This window comes from Camellia sinensis, chromosome 10 (assembly GCF_055761805.1).
Source record: "Camellia sinensis isolate YWXY chromosome 10, ASM5576180v1, whole genome shotgun sequence".
In the NCBI taxonomy this organism is placed as follows: Eukaryota; Viridiplantae; Streptophyta; class Magnoliopsida; order Ericales; family Theaceae; genus Camellia; species Camellia sinensis.
In genome coordinates, this window is record NC_138970.1 from 48,817,030 (window position 1) to 48,836,219 (window position 19,190).

General features: G+C 37.0%; 2 protein-coding genes and 1 pseudogene across 3 annotated transcripts; 2 read left to right on the plus strand and 1 right to left on the minus strand.

Moving 5' to 3' along the window:
- The first annotated feature begins 920 nt into the window (after positions 1-920).
- LOC114320556 (uncharacterized) lies at positions 921-7,646 on the plus strand. Its single transcript, XM_028267628.2, has 3 exons — positions 921-1,256; positions 3,812-6,607; positions 6,692-7,646. The coding sequence occupies exons 2-3, from the start codon at positions 3,884-3,886 to the stop codon at positions 6,983-6,985; spliced, it is 3,018 nt and encodes a 1,005-aa protein (XP_028123429.2). The 5' UTR covers positions 921-1,256; positions 3,812-3,883; the 3' UTR covers positions 6,986-7,646.
- Positions 7,644-11,039, plus strand: LOC145801098 (ubiquitin receptor RAD23b pseudogene; annotated as a pseudogene). Its single transcript, XR_014341991.1, has one exon. The product of XR_014341991.1 is annotated as a ubiquitin receptor RAD23b pseudogene (transcript).
- A 1,400-nt stretch (positions 11,040-12,439) lies between these two features.
- LOC114320555 (Nuclear transport factor 2 (NTF2) family protein) lies at positions 12,440-18,626 on the minus strand. The gene is made up of 3 exons (XM_028267627.2): positions 18,158-18,626; positions 14,270-14,462; positions 12,440-13,243 (listed from the first exon to the last, which is right to left on the minus strand). Exons 1-3 carry the CDS (start codon positions 18,224-18,226, stop codon positions 12,666-12,668), a joined length of 840 nt encoding a protein of 279 aa, XP_028123428.2. The 5' UTR covers positions 18,227-18,626; the 3' UTR covers positions 12,440-12,665.
- Positions 18,627-19,190: the final 564 nt, after the last annotated feature.

The window sequence follows — 19,190 nt, forward strand, 5'->3', positions numbered from 1 at the left end:
CCTATTTAAAATATTGTATATGTTGTAGAGATTTTAAACTAAATATATTCTACCACTACATTTGGATATATCACTTTTGTCAAAAGAAAACAACTCATTAATATCACATTTGTCAAGATAATACAACCAACCAATCATTTTTGTCAAAATAATATAATTAATCAATTTTAATTTTGTCAAAAAGTGAATAGTGATCCGCCTAAATTTTCAAAAAGTGAATAGTAAAGTTTTCAAAAATATTTTTCAAAAAGTGAATAATAAAGTTTTCAAAAATATTTTTATTTAAATAATATTTAACAAATATATATATTTTTAAAATATAATATTTTCTGTCAAATAAATATGTATATTGAAAAAATTCAAATTGTTACAAATAATATTTTAGACATCATCAAAATTAAATAATATGATTAACAATAACAAATCAGCTATTTTATTAATAAATTATCAAGTCAAATAATAGTTTTTAATAATATTAAAAATATGTTTTAATTAATAATTTAAGTAATTTTATTATTATATATGAGAATAATTATGAATTTCATTTTTTAGTTAATTCTATTAAATAAAAAATATTAACAAGGAAGTATTTATAATTTTTCAAACTACAAAAAATAATCTACACTATAAGCAAACTTCAAGGGATATATTTGTAATTTATCCTGGATTATTTGGGGTAGGAGTGTTTAGGAAGAAACTTTTTTTAATTTTTTTTTTAGACTAAAATAGTATTAAAAATAAAATAAATTAAAATAATCAATAAGACAAAATATTATATTAAACTCATAATTATTTCACTTTTTTTTTTGTGCATAAACATCACATTCAATTATAAAAAAATTTAACTATCTTCCTAAACATAAAAATTTTAACCCCATAAAATAATCAAAAATTAAAATAACAATTTCACATACACCCCCACGTATTCCGAAACGAAACGTCTCTCTCTCTCAGACACACTATCGTTGCAGTGAAACGAATTTCGCGGTCTCTCTCTCTCTCCTCTGTCTCTGTGCCTGTGTGGACTTCCTTCTTCTTCTTCGGCGCAATACGAATTCCAAGAACGATTACTTGGCTTCTTCTTCTCCTTTGGTTCTCTCTGCAATTCCTTTCATTGCTTTCATTCTACGTTGTTCTTTTATTTCACTCTTACCTATTAACCCACTCTTGGGTAATGCATCCGAATCTTCATCGACATTTGAGTAGAGTTTTCCTCAATGCCTCTCCTCATCTCCATTTCTCGATTTCTTCTTCAAGTACGTCTTCTAACATTCTCTTTTTAACTCATTTCTCTCTCTCTCTCTCCCTCTCTCTCTCTATGTTTCAATTTCAGTGCTCATTTGGTTTAGATCTGTTAGTTTCTTGGTGAATCTGAATCGTGTATGTACATTGTGGTGTAGTATTTGGGGTTAGTTTCAAGGTTTTCTTGGAACTCGTTTGTATTTGGGCCACTGTTCTTGATTTTCTTGCAGATTTGAAAAAAAAGCGTCTGGAGTTTCTCGAAAAAGAGATCAATATATGATTTGCTAATTGCTTTATGTGGTTACAACTTTCTCTATATTTTGATTCAATTGATTTGATGGTAATGTGTTGGGCAAATTACATCAATAATCTCTACATTATACGTTTTACTTCAATTTTAGTTCTTGTAATTTTAATTAGGTCGATTGTGACTGTTAATATTAGATTTTGTGGTAATTAAGTCCAATTGATAACGATGATTAGGATTTTTAAAGAAAAATGGTTACGGAGTTGGTTGATGGTAACACATTAGTATGGCACATGTCATTCATCTGTTCATTTTCAATCAAAAAATACTAACATTTTAATCAATTGGATCAAAATGAGATAAAAATCATAAATTTGGGATCAAAATTGAACCAATTAAAACTACATGGACCAAAATGGCACTAGGATGAATTATAGGGACTACCAATGTAATTTGTTCTAATGTGTTTCTGAAATGTCTCTTGTTTCTAAAGTGTTTTCATTCTTAGATAGGCTCTTTTGATAGATATCAGTCTTTTGAAACTATACATCTGATTTATGGACAGGAAAGTGTTTTCATATGCTTATGTGACTGAATCTTTTTTTGCAATGTCCTGAACTTTATTCACTAATTTCACATGGACAACAGTGAAAATTTTACAATAGCTTACACAAACCTCTTATCTTCTTTCCATGCTAAGGCATTTCACAGCTTGGTTGTAACTAGTGAACAACCAAAATATTATGCATTTTATATAGATCAATATGATTGTAAACTTGAAACTTGTGATATGTGATTTGTGTAGTTGACCCATATCGGGATTAGTTGTTGAGTTGAGTTAGGACTAAGGAGCTTGCACTTGCTGTAAGTCTTGAGATGATTAAATAGCAGAATGACCATAGTTGTCTGTCCAGGTGAATAGACGCCATTATGATCTTCCTGATGAGTGTCTTCATGAATGTGAAGAAAGGTTTACTAAAGTTGGTGAATGAGCTGGGGAAAGTTTGGAGGAAATTAGTCAAACATTGAAATGTTATGCAAAAAACAAAAAACAAAAAACAAAAACAAAAACAAAAAACAAAAAACAAAAAACAAAAAAAAAGTGAGCCAAATAACTCATAAATCAGGTTCATGCTTGAACAATGAAGCAAAGAATAGATGGAACATGTTAAAAATAGGGTGGCTCAAAAATGAATTATAAGGTCAGAACTTCTAATCGAAACGAAATTTGTTAAAAATTGATTGTGGCTTTGTACGAACCTATGTTATGTGGAACGTGGATCGTTTTGGTATGTGGAACGGAACATGTTCTAAATTGTGGTATGATAAGAGTAGACTTGTATATATTACACTTAAGAATTTGAGATATTTTTGAAATAAATTTCTTTTAACTATTAGGCATCTAATAAATGTATTATTACTTTTTTTCACTTTTGATGTTTTTGTCTTGTCAAAACATAACTCACTTTAGATTTTAATTCATTATATTTGATTTTTTTTTTCCTCCTAAGGTAACATTGAAGGAAATATATTGAAAAAAAATTTGGGATCGCTTCGGATCACTAAAGCCCCTTTTGGGAACAGGCTAATTTAGTAACTTTTTGGCTATTTGGCTAAAATATGAGTTAAAAAAAACTAGTATGTTTGGGTTGACTTTTTGGCTTTTTACGAAAAGATGTGCAAAAAGTAGAGAGAAAAGAGAATCTTTGACTTTTTTGTTTGGGTTGTTGGCTTTTTGGCTAATTTGGTAACTTTTTAGCTTTTTGACTAAAATGGAGGGTTTCCAAACGAGGTCTAAATTTACCATTTTGGAACGGAAGCGTACCATGTTTCAGAATGTGCTTACCAATACGTAATTCGTTAGGGGGTTAGCTTTTTCTGGTAACACAAGTATGAACTTAGTTGAAAGATTTCATCTTGGTCATAAAAGTTTATATGATCAATATTTGTTTTAGTACTTCAGATGTGATGATGTCAAATAATCCAATGAAAATTCAATTCAGTTATAATTCCAATGGGCTGATTTATTAATTGAACAAAAATCCACCTAGTGTTTGAAGTCTAGATAAAAACCCACAAAAGCAGTTCACGTGGGTAAAAAATGCACCACTAGTAACTAAGATTAGGTTGTGAAATTTCAATACGTAATATAGATTGCTCCTCCTTGTTGCATAATTGTCATCTGTGCTGAAATATTAACTTTTTTGTTAAAAAAATCATTCGCTGTTCGACTTTAGATGATCTCCATTCTTTTTCTTTCATTCCCCCTTCCCCTAATCCCCAAAGCACAAGAAGCATCCTTATTTGTATGAATTTTTCCAGGATGTGATTTTGACTTTCTAGATAACCTACTTGTGAGCAAGGCTTTTGATATGTCAAATCAAATGTAATTCCATGACATTTGAGATGGCGTCAAGTAATCGATATTCAAGATCTGCTGCCGACATGGGGTTCAGTTTAGAAGTCAAAAGGAGTTCAAGGCCACGAGAAAGCTCAAAAGTTGTGAAGCGGAAGATCCCATCACCTCAAGCAAATCAAATTCTAGAGTCTCAAGACAAGCATAAGATAGAAAGTCCATTTGGTCGTCCTTACCTTGATCTGTATCATGAATCAAGACGTAGTGCAGATGATGCACTCTTGTCCCACCCAAAATCTTCCAAGAACTCTCAAAAGCCTTGGATTGGGAAGAAGGCAACTAAAGACGATGAACTCATTAAGCACATGTCAAATTTGCCTGGTTATCTCCAGCGAGTGGAGAAAGGAGAAAATTTCCAAGAGAAGGCTCTAAATTTTGGAGTTCTAGATTGGGAGCGTCTAGAAAAATGGAAGTACAACAAAAAACATTCACCAAGAGGCAACAATCATGCATCTTCGGCTGGCAGTAATTCCAGTACAGTTCAGAGCAAGAGTCTTGCTCCTCACAAGAAGAAACTCCCATCACATTGTCCTCATCTTAATTCATATCACAGAGAAGGCTTTTCTCAAGATGTCAAACAGTCTCGAGGGAAGGTCATACAACAAGATTTTGAAATCGCTCCAAAGAACACCTTGGATGCGCTGCCAAAACCGCATCAGACAGACAAGTCTTCTGGCAGGAATTATTCTGAGATAAAGCTTGAGAGGGGAATGAGGAAAGATGCAGATCAAAAGATCACACTAGAAAAGGAAACTTCATTGTCAGGCTTGAGAAAACATGGGTTCTCACACGTTTCTAAGCGTGAGAAAAGAGCTCAGAGCAGTGTAGCAACCTATAGGGTAGAGGAGTGGCAAGAATCAGAATATTATCTTGGTAAAAAACACTCCCATGGAGAACACAAAAGCGCTGTTGTCCTTTTGCCCAAACATTCTCCCCAAAAAAGTTGCTCTGAGATAGTTCAACCTTCAGAACTGAAAGGACCATTTCACGCAAAACCAAGGGAAGCAATTTGGGAGAGCTTTCCAAATGGCTTTGGTACTGAGGTGGTTCACTCTGCAGAACTCTATCATCAGATTCCACGCTCTTGCATATTGCCGCTTCGAGTAGAGACCAACTCTGAGTCTGGCATGAGGCCACACAGCTTGACCCATACTCAGAGCATGGAGCTGCCAAATGATGCTTGTCGCACATTCATGTGTCCAAATGAAACACCAGTCATGTTATCCCAATGTAAATGCATAGATGAGAATGCATCAAGTGTGAATCCTTCAAATGCAAATGCAATTGATGCTCCAAAGAGTTTGGATCATGAAGCTACTGAACCTGCAACTGTAAAGGGAAGTCATTCATCACCAAATCATCAATTTAGCTTCAGCCTTAGTAAAATCAGAAAAAGTTTGAGTTTTAAAGAGAGGGCAGCTGTTCCACAGTTTAGTTCCACTTACGCTGAGAGCACAGACCTTTCTTATGATGCTTCTTGCACCTTCATATGTCCAAATGACTCACCAAACACACCATCCAGTGCAAATGCAATTAGAACTTCCAAGCATTTGGATCAAGAAACTACCGAACCAGCGGCTGTCAAAGGAAGTTATCCACCACCAAACCGTCGATTTAACTTCACCCTTGGTATGATGAGCAGAAGTTTCAGTTCTAAGGAAGGTTCAAGTGTTCCACAACTGAGTTCTACATATGTTACAGTCAAGTCTGGTCCAGTGAGATCCGAAGTGTCTGATTCTTTGGATAATGCAAGCAAAAGCAAAGCTAATACTCATAGTAGAACAAGGTCCACCCCTCTAAGAAGGTTACTAGACCCTCTACTGAAAACCAGGGTAACAAGTCGACACCATTCTGCTGAGACCGTTCAGCAATTGACAAGAAATTTGCATTTGACATCCGAAGTTACCAGTAGTTCTGAATCCGTTCAGGACAAAAGCCACGAGGCATCAACAGTCCAGGCTCTTGTGCAACTTACAATGAAGAATGGACTCCCTTTGTTCAAACTTGTTGTCAATAACGACAGAGACATTCTCTTTGCCACGAAAAAAATAAATTCACTGAGCAAGGATGATGCCGAATGGATTTACACATTCTACTCGGTCCATGAAATTAAGAAAAAGAGTGGCAGCTGGATAAGTCATGGGCATAAAGGAAAAGGTTATGACTATGGATATAACATCGTGGGTCAGATGAAGATTTTGAGCTCTTGTTATCCTGATTTGATGGTACAGAGTTCCAAGGATCAATTTACAGTGAGAGAGTCTGTTTTGTATAGTGGGAATCTTCAACAGGTTGATGAGGGAACGCAAGAACTAATGCCAAACGGGGAGCTTGCTGCCATCATTGTCAAGATCCCAATTGGGAATTCATGTAATGATGGAGATCGGAGAAATAAGGGGAAACAGTCAGTAGGGAAGAGATTCCTGGACTGCTTACAGGAAGATGGAAACTCTTTTGAAAAAAGGGAAACTGAGAATTTCAATAGTACTACGGTCATTCTTCCTGGTGGTGCTCATGGCTTGCCTAAGAAAGGCATTCCTTCTCCATTGATTGAGAGATGGAAATCCGGTGGGTCGTGTGATTGTGGAGGCTGGGATGTTGGTTGCAAACTAAGAATTCTTGCCAATGACAATCAGAGCTGTCAGTTTCCAGGACCATCCATATCTTTCTCCAATCCAGATCATTTTGATCTTTTCGATCAGGTACTACTTTTATTTCTCTGCCTCTAATATTGATGTCATTTTGTTTCGTTATGATAATTAGTTAATGATTTACGTTCTGCGCAGGGAGGAGCTCAAGACGGTCAGCCAATCTTCAGCCTGGCACCATTCAAGGAGGGGATTTACTCAGTTGAATTCAGTTCATCGATTTCTTTGTTACAAGCATTCTCAATTTGTGTTGAGGTCCTAAGTAGTCAGAAATCATTTAAATTCTCAGAAGTGAATAACCTCTCTGAAGCAAAACTTTTCCATGAATCGGCTTTTACTGGATCTGATAGGAGAAAGACTCCCACAAATGTCCAAGAAGTACCCACGAATTATGTCCCAGCCCCACCTCCATCTCCTGTTGGAAGAGTCTAGTTTCATGCAAGGTATCAGCTCATTCAGCAAGGTATGGCATTTTGGGTCTGATCCTGGTGAGAAATCTTTCTTCATAGAAACAAGATATTCACTATCTAAGGAAGATCTTACTGTTGGTATACTTCACCTGGTCCTTAGTAGCCTTCCCAAAGTCAGCCTAACCGGTTACCTTCGGAAAGGCACTAAAAAACAGGCCTATAGGTTCGACCTTATAATAGAAGTATAATTAGCTAATAAAGAGAGAATAAATGTACTGAAACTTGAAGGGAATGGGATCTTGAGTTGGGAAGACTTCATTGTTTGGTTTTGGCATCAAGTTAGTATCAACTCCATTTGGTAGCTCGAAATATTAGAGGGTCGAATGGCTCGAAATCTTAAAACGACATCGTTTTAGGCTTTTTTTGTATTCTCTTACCGGTAAGAGAATATTTTCGACCCATTCGACCTTTCACTTTCAAGCTACCAGCCATTTTCCAGTTAGTATATACAATTTGAAGTACAAGTGAATGAAATGATGGTTATGTAGCTCAGTTTGTGTGAAAAGTAGAGATCTGAAATTGTAATGAAATTTTTGCAATTTCATCTGAAAGTAATAAGCCTCTTTCTGTACTAAGCACTTCAAATATTGAAATACTATTTACAGAAAGACTTCATGTTAAAATCCACCTACTCTCCACCTACTTCACCCACTTAAACCTACTCCACTAAACCTAACCCACTACACCACTACCACCTCCACTTCACCTACTCCTTACCTACTACACACTCACCCTCTTCTATATATATAGGAATCATGAATCATTGTAATAGATATCAACTACAACATTATATCAATCAATAATACAATCATTTCTCTTTATACATTAAATTTCTACATGGTATCAGAGCAAGGTTAAGCTCTTGGTGCTCTTCGCCTTCTGGCGGGCGGCAACTTTGCCTTAACCGCCCGCCAGACCTCAACCAATTAAAACCTACCAAAACCTCCAACCACTACAGCAACTCAAACCACTGCTAGCTCGAATTGACGCCAACTCTTCTCGCCAAGATGAAGCTTACTGTAAAGACTCTCAAAGGCAGCCACTTCGAAATTAGGGTTCAACCCACTGACACCATCATGGCGGTTAAGAAAAAAATTGAAGATGTGCAAGGAAAAGACAATTATCCATGTGGACAGCAATTATTGATTCACAATGGAAAGGTTTTGAAAGATGAAAGTACTCTGGCAGAGAACAAGGTCTCTGAAGATGGTTTTCTTGTTGTCATGCTTAGCAAGAGTAAAACTTTGGGCTCAAGTGGGACCTCATCCACCCAGCCTGGATCTACAACTCAACCAATTTCTAATCCTACTTCTGCACCTGAAGCTCCTGTACAAGCACCGGCCCCAGAAATCACCTCGTCTGGTTCCAATGTGGCAACAGCTAATGCTCCTTCTGATACGTATGGTCAGGCTGCTTCCATTTTGGTTGCTGGTTCTAACCTTGAGCAGACCATTCAACAAATAATGGATATAGGTGGTGGCAACTGGGACAAAGAAATAGTTACCCGTGCACTTCGAGCTGCTTACAACAATCCAGAGCGAGCTGTGGATTACTTGTATTCAGGTATTCCAGAAGCAGCGGAAGTTGCAGTGCCAGTGGCTCATTTGCCTGTGAATCAGGCAACTTCTGAGGGGGCTGAAACACGTGCAGCAGCAGCTGCACCCATCTCTGGAGCACCTAATTCATCTCCTTTTGATTCTCTCTCTCTGCTCTCTTCGATCCCTGAAAGTGTCAATTTGGGTTTTCATTCACATTCTCTCTCTCTCATCTTTCCACTTTCAAACCCACAATCCTTTTTTTTAATCAACCCACTACCTCACTTTCTTTAAACCCCACTTTCACTCACACTCACATGGGCTTGTCCCATTCTCCTCTCATCTTTTCAACTTTTCTTTCAACTTTTTTTCCAAAGTATTTGATCTGCCCAAGACGTGGCACAACACTTTATTTTATATATTATTATTATTCTTATTATTTCAACCAAAAAAAAAAAACAAAAAAACAAAAAAAAAAGGCAGAATTGCACACCAAACCTTCCCTTATTTTATTCATGTCGGGCCTCACCCCGATCACCATTTTACATAAAAAAAAAAAAAAACAAAACAAAACAAAACAAAACAAAAAAAAACCCAAACACCCACACACACAGGCGGGATTTTTCTTCTCTACTCTGCCGCCTGTCTTTTCTTCTTGCCTCCATCCTGGACGGCCCTTGACGGTGTTGCCTCCGTGCTTCCTAGACCACCAAGCAAGTTTCCTCCTCCCTGCTCCTCCACTGCAGCATATGGTGGACCTCCAAATCGGAACATCACGGTGGCCTTCCGCTTCAGCTCCTTGTTTTCTGCCTTTAGCACACTTATCTCTGCTCGCGCATCCTTATACATGCGTTGGAGCAGAGCCAGCTGGGAGTTTAACTGTTGCACCTCATTTGTCCTACTCTGCAGCCGGTGCGACAAGTTTGTGACCGCAGTCATGGTTTCCACACATGACTTCAGAGTATACTGATTGGCCTCAATATCAGTTTGTACCGCCATTTTTTGCTCCACCGACCGCATCGGAAAGTTCAACGGAGCAAAACCAGAGGTGTTTGGTTGAGATTCACTGGCCACCGCACCAGTTATTTCTCTTGTGGGCTCGTTCAGTTCTGGAAAGAGCGTGAGCAGACCACGGGAAGAGGAGGCCATGTTTTGGGTAGCTGGACGGGAAGAAGAGGCCATGTTGCTGAGTGTTTCAGAGACGGGTTGGTTACAGAGTATTACAGAGTTTCTCTCTCAGGCAAGGAAGAGTTTTTCAGAAGTTTTTAGCAGGTTTTCTGCCTCAGCCTCCGCATTGATTTATATAGAACATGACGAAGAGGCCGACACGCGCACTGTCGCTCACGTGCCTCGCCGCGTCTCCGGCTCACCTTTTGATGGCTCGACGCTTTCTGTCGGGCACGACTTTTGATGAAGTGGGCGCGCCTTTTGAGGGCGCAACTTTTGATGGCACGCCTTTTTATGGATTGGGCACGCCTTTTGATGGCACGCCCGGTGGGACACGAACCCACAATCGCCTGATTAGAAGTTTCCGGTTAGTTTCTACAAGGGTCCGACAAGACTCTGTAAACTGTCCCGACATTGATTCCGGTTAGTTTCTACAAGGGTCCGACAAGACTCTGTAAACTGTCCCGACATAGATTCCGGTTAGTTTCTACAAGGGTCCGACAAGACTCTGTAAACTGTCCCGACATTGATTCCGGTTAGTTTCTACAAGGGTCCGACAAGACTCTGTAAACTGTCCCGACATTGATTCCGGTTAGTTTCTACAAGGGTCCAACAAGACTCTGTAAACTGTCCCAACATTGATTCCGGTTAGTTTCTACAAGGGTCCAGCAAGACTCCGTAAACTGTCACAACATTGTCTGCTACAACGGTCCGACATGATCCCATAAACTGTCTTCTACATCGGTCTGACACCGCCATCCAGTGTTCTCTACACCGTTATGACATCACCATACAGTGTCCTCTACAACGTTATGACACCCACATACAGTGTCCTCTACAACGTTATGACACCACCATACAGTGTCCTCTACAACGTTATGACACCCCCATACAGTGTCCTCTACAACGTTATGACACCACCATCCAGTGTCTTCACCAATGGTCTGACACGACCATACAGTGTCTCCTATCCTTTTTTATTTTTATGTATTTTCTTGTTTTGTTATTCTCTCCAAACTCAAGTTGGTTAGTTCTTATCCCCCTTGAGTTTGCGGGGGGCTGTTAAAATCCACCTACTCTCCACCTACTTCACCCACTTAAACCTACTCCACTAAACCTAACCCACTACACCACTACCACCTCACCTACTCCACTAAACCTAACCCACTACACCACTACCACCTCCACTTCACCTACTCCTTACCTACTACACACTCACCCTCTTCTATATATATAGGAATCATGAATCATTGTAATAGATATCAACTACAACATTATATCAATCAATAATACAATCATTTCTCTTTATACATTAAATTTCTACACTTCATGGTTTCGTTTTTGGCATCAAGTTAGTATATACAATTTGAAGTACAAGTGAATGAAATGATGGTTATGTAGCTCAGTTTGTATGGAAAGTAGAGATCTGAAAATGACATATTTTAGAGCTGCTTGAAATTGTAATGAATTTTTTTGCAATTTCATCTGAAAGTAATAAGCCTCTTTCTGTAATAAGCACTTCAAAAATATTGAAATACTATTTACAGAGAAAATGTAGCACACAATGCACAAAAATTCTCAGGGTGAGTCTTACATGGGATGTGGGACCTCCCACCTTCATGTGAGAGCTTCTGTGCACAGATTTTTTTTTGTGCATATAGCATTGCTCTTTTGAAAACTCATGGTTTAGGTCCATACTCTATGTTAATTTATCTAGTGGAAGACAACTGTGATGTACATGAATTTGTTTATTAAAGATGATGAAGGAATACTTTGAAGGATATATTTGCATATTAATGGCAAGGAAAATGATATTTGTTATTGGATGAAGTTCACTTTGTTCTTTTTGATCTCCTACGTGATTTTCACGTGACAAATGTTGTGTCTAAGAAAAAATTTCTAATGGTAATACCAAATCATCACCGACAAGTGTATGGCCATTCAATAATAAATTACTATGTAGACATAAACAAATCTCATTAGGTAGGTGTGGCAGTTATTGAATTGTCTTGGATGAGATAATTACATCTAAATAATGGTGTTCACCATTCGGTGTATTATTTTGTTATTAATCGCTAATACTATGTGTCAGTGTCAGTAATATATGGTATCATTGTAATATTGAATGTGGAAAAACCAGCATAGTTAAGATATGGTGAAAAAAATAGTGAATCATCCAGTACTAAAGGGCTTTTGAACAAAGCTATCTATCAGATCCAAAATTATAGCTGGATTTGCCTATAGTTCTATGGAACGCAAGTACTACCACTTACAAATTGAAGCTGAATAACAATGTTTCTATCCAAATGCAACATTGTTTTGGAGATGCCCTGCCAAATATGATACCTAATATGGCATCTTCACTGATTCTGCACAAAAAGAAAAAGAAGAGGAAGAAAAAGAAGGAAGACAGCCAAGAGCTAGTTTCAAGATAAGCCGAGTATGCGGTACATAAAGGTTCCGTTTAGTAGAGTTGTGGGAAAGTGATTATAACTTATAGTTTAACAACTTATAGCATATAACTGTGAACATAAGTTGATTTTTGACTTATAAATTAAACTTCTCTTCCCCCACTCAAAGAATAAGTTGATTTTTAACTTATAAAAAGTTATAAACTGTATTGTTAAGCTGAACCAAACACATCAAAATAACTTAAATTAAATTAAAAACTGAAATAAACTGAAAATAAGCCTTACCAAACAGGGCCAAAGAACTATACAAAATGAGTCGAATATATCCATTGTACTCGCTGTTGATATCATCGAACTGTTTATTACTTGACTTCCTAGAAACAGAAAACTTTCAAACACTCGATACATGAATTACAAACAAAACGAGGTTTCCACTCATACAATGTAAAGATATCGCAACCAATTCGCATGATCATCAGATAGTTAATTGTCTATAAGATTCCACTACCCGATACACCACTACACCACTTCACAAGTCAACGTGTGACGCGTGGTGAATACAGATAAACCATTGGCCATTAATCCTCTCAAACACATTAGTCGCAAACTGTCTTCCCCAGCTGCTGCCCTTCGTCTTGACCAATTCGATACACGTAACATACCCTAAATCACCTCTAACATGAACTTGAACATCCTTGATCTCAATCTGTAGTGGGAATTCGTAGTCAGCCCATACAAATTCCCAGCTACCCATTACGAGGTCGTAACCAGATATGCCGCTCACACCAGGGTGGACGACACACACGTTATCCTCTTTTGCCCAAAGGGCTTGCATGGAAGCAAGATCGCCATTCTTGAATGAGTTGTAGAATCGAGCATTTGCTGCTAGTACAGAAGCTTTGCCATCCTCCTGGAGAACTCTGAGGCTGTCCCTGATTTTTGCAGCTTGTGCATAATTCTCTTCCTGTATGGCAATCTGTAGCTCTCGCTCTAATGTCTGTTGCTCGTCTAGAATGATGCTTTCACCGCTCATAGTTCCCTCTGAGTCCTCGCTTTTGACTTGACACAGTTTGAATGAATATGAACGAGAAGCTTTTTGGTGGGGGGCTGCACTGCAAAGGTACGAGGTTAGACCCACTTACATCTGAAGAACAAAACTGAAAGCCCTGATACCATTGAACCAAATTTTCTCTAAAACTAAATATAAACCTTTTAGATAATAAACTCGAATTTTTTTTTTTTTTTTTTTTTGGGGGGGGGGGGGGGGGAGAAAAGGAGAGCCTTAATATAATTGAGAAAAGGAGAGCCTTAATATAATTACAAAATACTGAATTGTAACATACCCAAGAAGATGTAAAATGTAATTTGTGGGACAATATGCACAAAAAACAATAGCTAGGGAAAAAAATGATCTGTAATGATGGAAGTATCAAACAGCTTAACTCTTGCATTTAAATATCTCAAATAAGTTTCTTTGCTATGAAATTTAGTGCTCCTCTTCTTGAACTTGAAGAAACCACGTGAAGCATAGGAACTTGTTTATCAATATTATGAATGCTGTTATACAGGGTATCAATTGCAAGCTGAATTATGTTTGCAATACAGATTTCTCAAAAAGCTATGACTTTATGCCTAGATGCTTCAATGAACAGAGGCAGCCACACATGAACACACAGAATGCAGGAAAAGAATCATATTTCGTTCAAGATAGAGGATAAGAGGAGGTCCATTCAAGTTTTCACATTCTGATCCTCTTCTACAGATAGGGAAAATGACTTCTCTCCTTTCAGCCTGAACAGCTCCGTTGTCAATATGTTGCTTTGAGGATCAAATTTAAGTCCCAATATATCCCAATTAGAAGGGCATCTACAAAGTGTGAGCAGTTCTGCAGAAACTGTCTTGAAAAAGACTAGAGTTTTAGCATGTTATAGGAGGCAGGGCAGGGGCGAAGGAATAGAGGAGATGAGCATTATAGTCAATAGGCACAACTGCATGTCAGACATCAAGGCGATTCACATTCATACTCTAATTAATATGATGTTGTAGCTTGCAAAGAAAATTTCACAAGTATTCTGTTTCTGACATGTTGCCTTCTGTAAATATAACAGAGAAGACGTGGCAAAGAAAACTTACTGTATTTTGCAGTTCTCCAACTGCAATGGTGGTGATTAGACAAGGCCCATTTCCCATTTTCTCGTCCAAAACTACCGACTAAAACTAAATTGTGTTGCTTCATACGTGGTGATGAGGGGTGATGAAGCACCCACGACTGATTAATGCATGGAAATGGAAAGGTACTAAAGTCCCTGATATAAGATACAGTTCCCTGCAAAAATAAAAAATAAAATAATAATAATAAAATGAACACTCAACACAATACAAAGAAATGAACTCTAAATACGTATTAAACACAACCAAAAAATAAAATAAAATAAAATAAAGAAAGAAAGATAATCAACAATATAAGTATTGTACTGATAGAAAACAGTGGTATGTTAACTCTCTACCTTCAGAGTCAATATTTAAAAAAGCTTTTTCACAAGAAGAAAATTAATGTCCTGTGAAATGCATAATCAATCAAGCTGTTAATTAATGTTATGTGAACTTCACAATCAATCAAGCCGGTAATCATCCCATTATTGCATGAATTAATAAAAGTCTTATTTACTTTTACCATTTAATTACCCATAAAATGGAAAATTTACATTTGGTTGAGCCCCGTTTGTTGCCCACTTAATATGCTTCTCTTACCAATCACACGACAAATGAGTAATGATTTGACCATCCCCTAATTTTGATGAAACACCATTTCTGAATAAATCTAAATAAAATGCTCAACATTAATTTGAATATAGTTCTTCAATAAATTTGAAATTTTGTATTCAACCTCAATTCAAACACCTGCTACAAAGCAAAATCAGTAGAATTTATGTTCTGGTTCTTCAAATTCTCTAATTGAGCAATCTCACACTTAGTCGATAAAATAAATAATTTTTTATTTTAAACATAAAAATTATATTGTTTATAATAAATTATATTATATATGATAAATATTATAATTTATAAATTAAATTATATATAGGGATATTTACCGATAAATCCCATCCTACAAACAGTTTTACCAATTGGTCCCAATTTTATTCTATTGTTCTCATTAGTCCTATCAGTGAGGAAATATATTCATGTTTGATCCTATTCATTTGTTTTGCTTCATTTAGTGGGACAATTATACCCTTCCTTTCACGCAGCCCTTCCTTTTACGCAGGACCGATTTTCTAGGGATTACTTGCAAACATTTTGGTATTTCGTATATTTCTATTGGTGGGACATTCGGGATGTTACGTTAGGGTTTTTGGGAGGCATGGGAGGTTGAGGTTGTGCGTTTGTTTCACACACATTGATAGCTTCAACACACACACTGATACACGCGCACACACACACTGATGGCTTCAACACACACCCACACACACACATTGATGGCTTCAACACGCGCGCACACACACACACACACACTAATGGCTTCAACATACACACACACACACACAAACACACACACAGCACACACAACGCACACAGTATACACGGCACAGACTGGGACATCAACACACATGCATCTACACGCACACATTCACACACACACTGATGGCTTCAACACACACACACACACACTGATACACACACACAGCACACACAACGCACACAGTACACACGGCACAGACTGGGACATGAACACACATGCATCTACTGGCTCTCTCTCTCTCTCAGTGGATTTTGGGAGTGAAAAAGATCAACACAGACCTCTCTCTCTCTAGTTGAAAAACACACAAAATATATATCTCTCTCTGTGGTGAGGGATTTAAAAAAAGGGAGGGGATAGACACACACAGGAAGGCAGCAACGGCTCTCTCTCTCTCTCTATTTTTTTGATTCAATCTCTCTCTCTCTCTCTCTCGTGATGGCTGTGAGTACAAAAAGAATAGAAACCCTTAGTGTACTTTTGCACCGTGTGTCACAAAACCACGCGCACACCGTTGCACATTCTCATCAAACACGGGGCTAAATATCGTGTACAACACAACTATCACACTAATCAACACAAACCAGTGGCAATTCCGTCTTTTTCCAATATAAAGGACCAAATGGATTAGAAGAAAAATTTTGGGACTAAATGGAACACAAGTTTAACATTTAGGATTTATGGGTAACTTTCCCTTATATATATTATATATATGATAAATTATATTATATAAAACAAAGTCAAATATGAAAACGGAGAGGGAGAGAGAGAACAGAATAGATCGAGAGCGAAGCAAGGGAAGTAAACAGACGAAGAGAGAGAGAGAGAGAAGCAAACAGAGACGAAGAAAAGATCATGAGTGAGAGAAGAGAGAGAGGCGATGACCTAGGGCTTCGAAGAGAGGGACGAAGACTAGGGCTTCGAAGGGGAAGTCAAAGGGCGCGAGATCGAAATCGTCGAACAGATGATCGAAGCCAACAATCAAGTTCTCTCCTTGCCCTCTCAAGAGTGCTTCCTTCTCGCATCAGATTCACTTTTCCCTCTCCTCAAATTCGCAATTTTGTTGCGATTCTTCCTCAGAAGCGCAGAATCGCACGTCTTCCTCAAAGTCGTCACCATTTGAGACGATTCCTGCTACTAAGAGCTCATATAAGAGGTTCATTGTATGATAGGTGGACCCATACACTAAGGTGTATTGTGTGAGTATAAACTAGTATAAGGTTCCATCCATTGCATGTATAACTTTTGTAAATAATCTACTGCCCACTTTTAAAGCATTTAGCCTATGAAGCATGGACACCTCTCCGGAAGTCATGTACAGGTGTTTGACACGTGTCGGATATGGACACACACCGAACATGCTTCAAACATGTGTCAGATACGCTGGGACACTTTGAACACGCTGTGGACACGTGGAGTACTATTTTTTTAACTATAAATTTGATAAAATTAAATATTTGACATAAAATACATATTAAATATTTAAAAATATACATACAATAAAAATATATGTTTTGAACGTGTCCTCAATGTATCATATCCAACATTTTTTAAAAATTTACGTGCCCATGTCGTGTCCGTGCTTCTTACCGTTTAGCATAGCTGATTAGTCTGTTTGCACAAGTGCACACACTCACGCATGCTAGAGAGAGAGAGAGAAGGTAGTTGGATTCCCATGTAATGCACAAAAATTGATAAAGTTGAGCTTCCATCACTAATAGCTTGAAGATTGAGTTATGGACATAAGCTATGAGCTTGATCATAATCATAACCTTGATTCTAAGAAATCTAGTTAAACAAACAACTTTAAGGCAATATTTGGATCGTGGACTTGGGCAGTGTTTGAATCATGAATTTGGATAGGGATTATATTGCATTCACATTTCACCCACCTTATTCCTTTCTCTTTTCAAATCTCTATCAAAATCCATGATTTAAACATAGCCTAGTAGCTAAATTAGGTACTGAATTTGAAAATTAAAGGTTCTCGTAAGAATGAAACAGGGTGTGTTTTTCAAAAGTTCCTTTCGGACTGATATTTGTTTTCAATGTACAGCTTCAAAAAATCCAACCTCTATTTTGTAACTAAAATATAATATAACGTATCAAAGCTACATATTATAATGGTATTCTCAGTCACTAGTTAGCTTAACCAAAACACCAAGTGTTCATTTTAGGTAAACAAACCCTACTACCCTAACTATAAATTCGGCCACACGAATCCAATTCGCCATTCCACCAATTGTTTACTATGCATAGTTATTCTTACTTCCAAACACATTCTTAAACTTTCTCTACATTCTATTAAATTCCAGATTATCCAAATCCTAATGATTCCCAAATCCCCAATTTTCCATTTGTCCCTACCACTACAATTACACATGAACTTAAACCCACAGACCAAAAACTCAATTTGTTTAGGAAACACAAACAAAAATTATACAAGCACATGAATTGCAAAGAATTTTACAATAAAAAAGACGACATATACAAACAAAACTCACCTTGTAAGAGGAAATGGGTCGATTAAGCCAAGGTTTCACTGACGGCGCGTGGAAATTTGAAACCTCCATAGTTAAAGGAACCAAATTACAAAACCATCAATTGCATATATGTGTGTGTGTATGTGTTAGGGTTTTGTGGAGAGTTAACGTTAGGGTTTTGTGACTTGCTTGACTTTGAATGTTCGAAGAAGCTCTGTAAGAGAGAGAGAGAGAGAGAGAGAGAAGATAATGGAGAGAAAATAATTTGGGCCGACGCAACTTGAATATGGGTTGGATCGAATGAGGGAAAGAAAATAATTTGGGCCCATGTAACTATCACTTGAATAGGAGGATATGGTGAACTCAATGATTCAGGGAAAAAAACATCATATGATTCAGGGTTAGCCGAACTCAATACCCTAGTTCAAGTTTCCAGATCCCTCGCATCTCCCTGAACACAAAAACATAAAATAAAAATAATTAAAAAAAATAAAGATTTTTACAATGAAAAATTCTAATATACACACCGTTGAAAAGGTATACTATATGCACCCTTAGTTATTCAATTTCTTCTTTAATTATGATTAATTTTCTTCTTTAATTATGATATTGTTTTAGTTATGATTCATAATTTTTTTAATTATATCTTATATTGTGTTTAATTATGATATTTTTTCAAATTATAACTCATAAATAATAAAATTATAATATTTTATTATTCAGTTATAAGGTACATATGATATACACCTTTGAGGAGGGTTTACCAAATAGCGTTCCCCTTTTACAGTACTGTTATTCATAAGATTAGAGGACTCTCCTAGGCCATTTGGGAACCCAATGAAAAATCTGCGTTTTTAGCGGCTTCTAAAACATGGTGGGTGTTTCGGAAGTGGCTATTTTAAAGGTTTTTTAATTTTTTGATTATTTTAATAAACTATTTTAATTTTTGTGTTTGGAAAGTTGGTTAGATTTTTATTTAAGTTATTATATTGAAAAATGTGTTGAAATAATGTTTAAAGTTAAAATGACAACTTTGTCCTCAATTTCACATCTT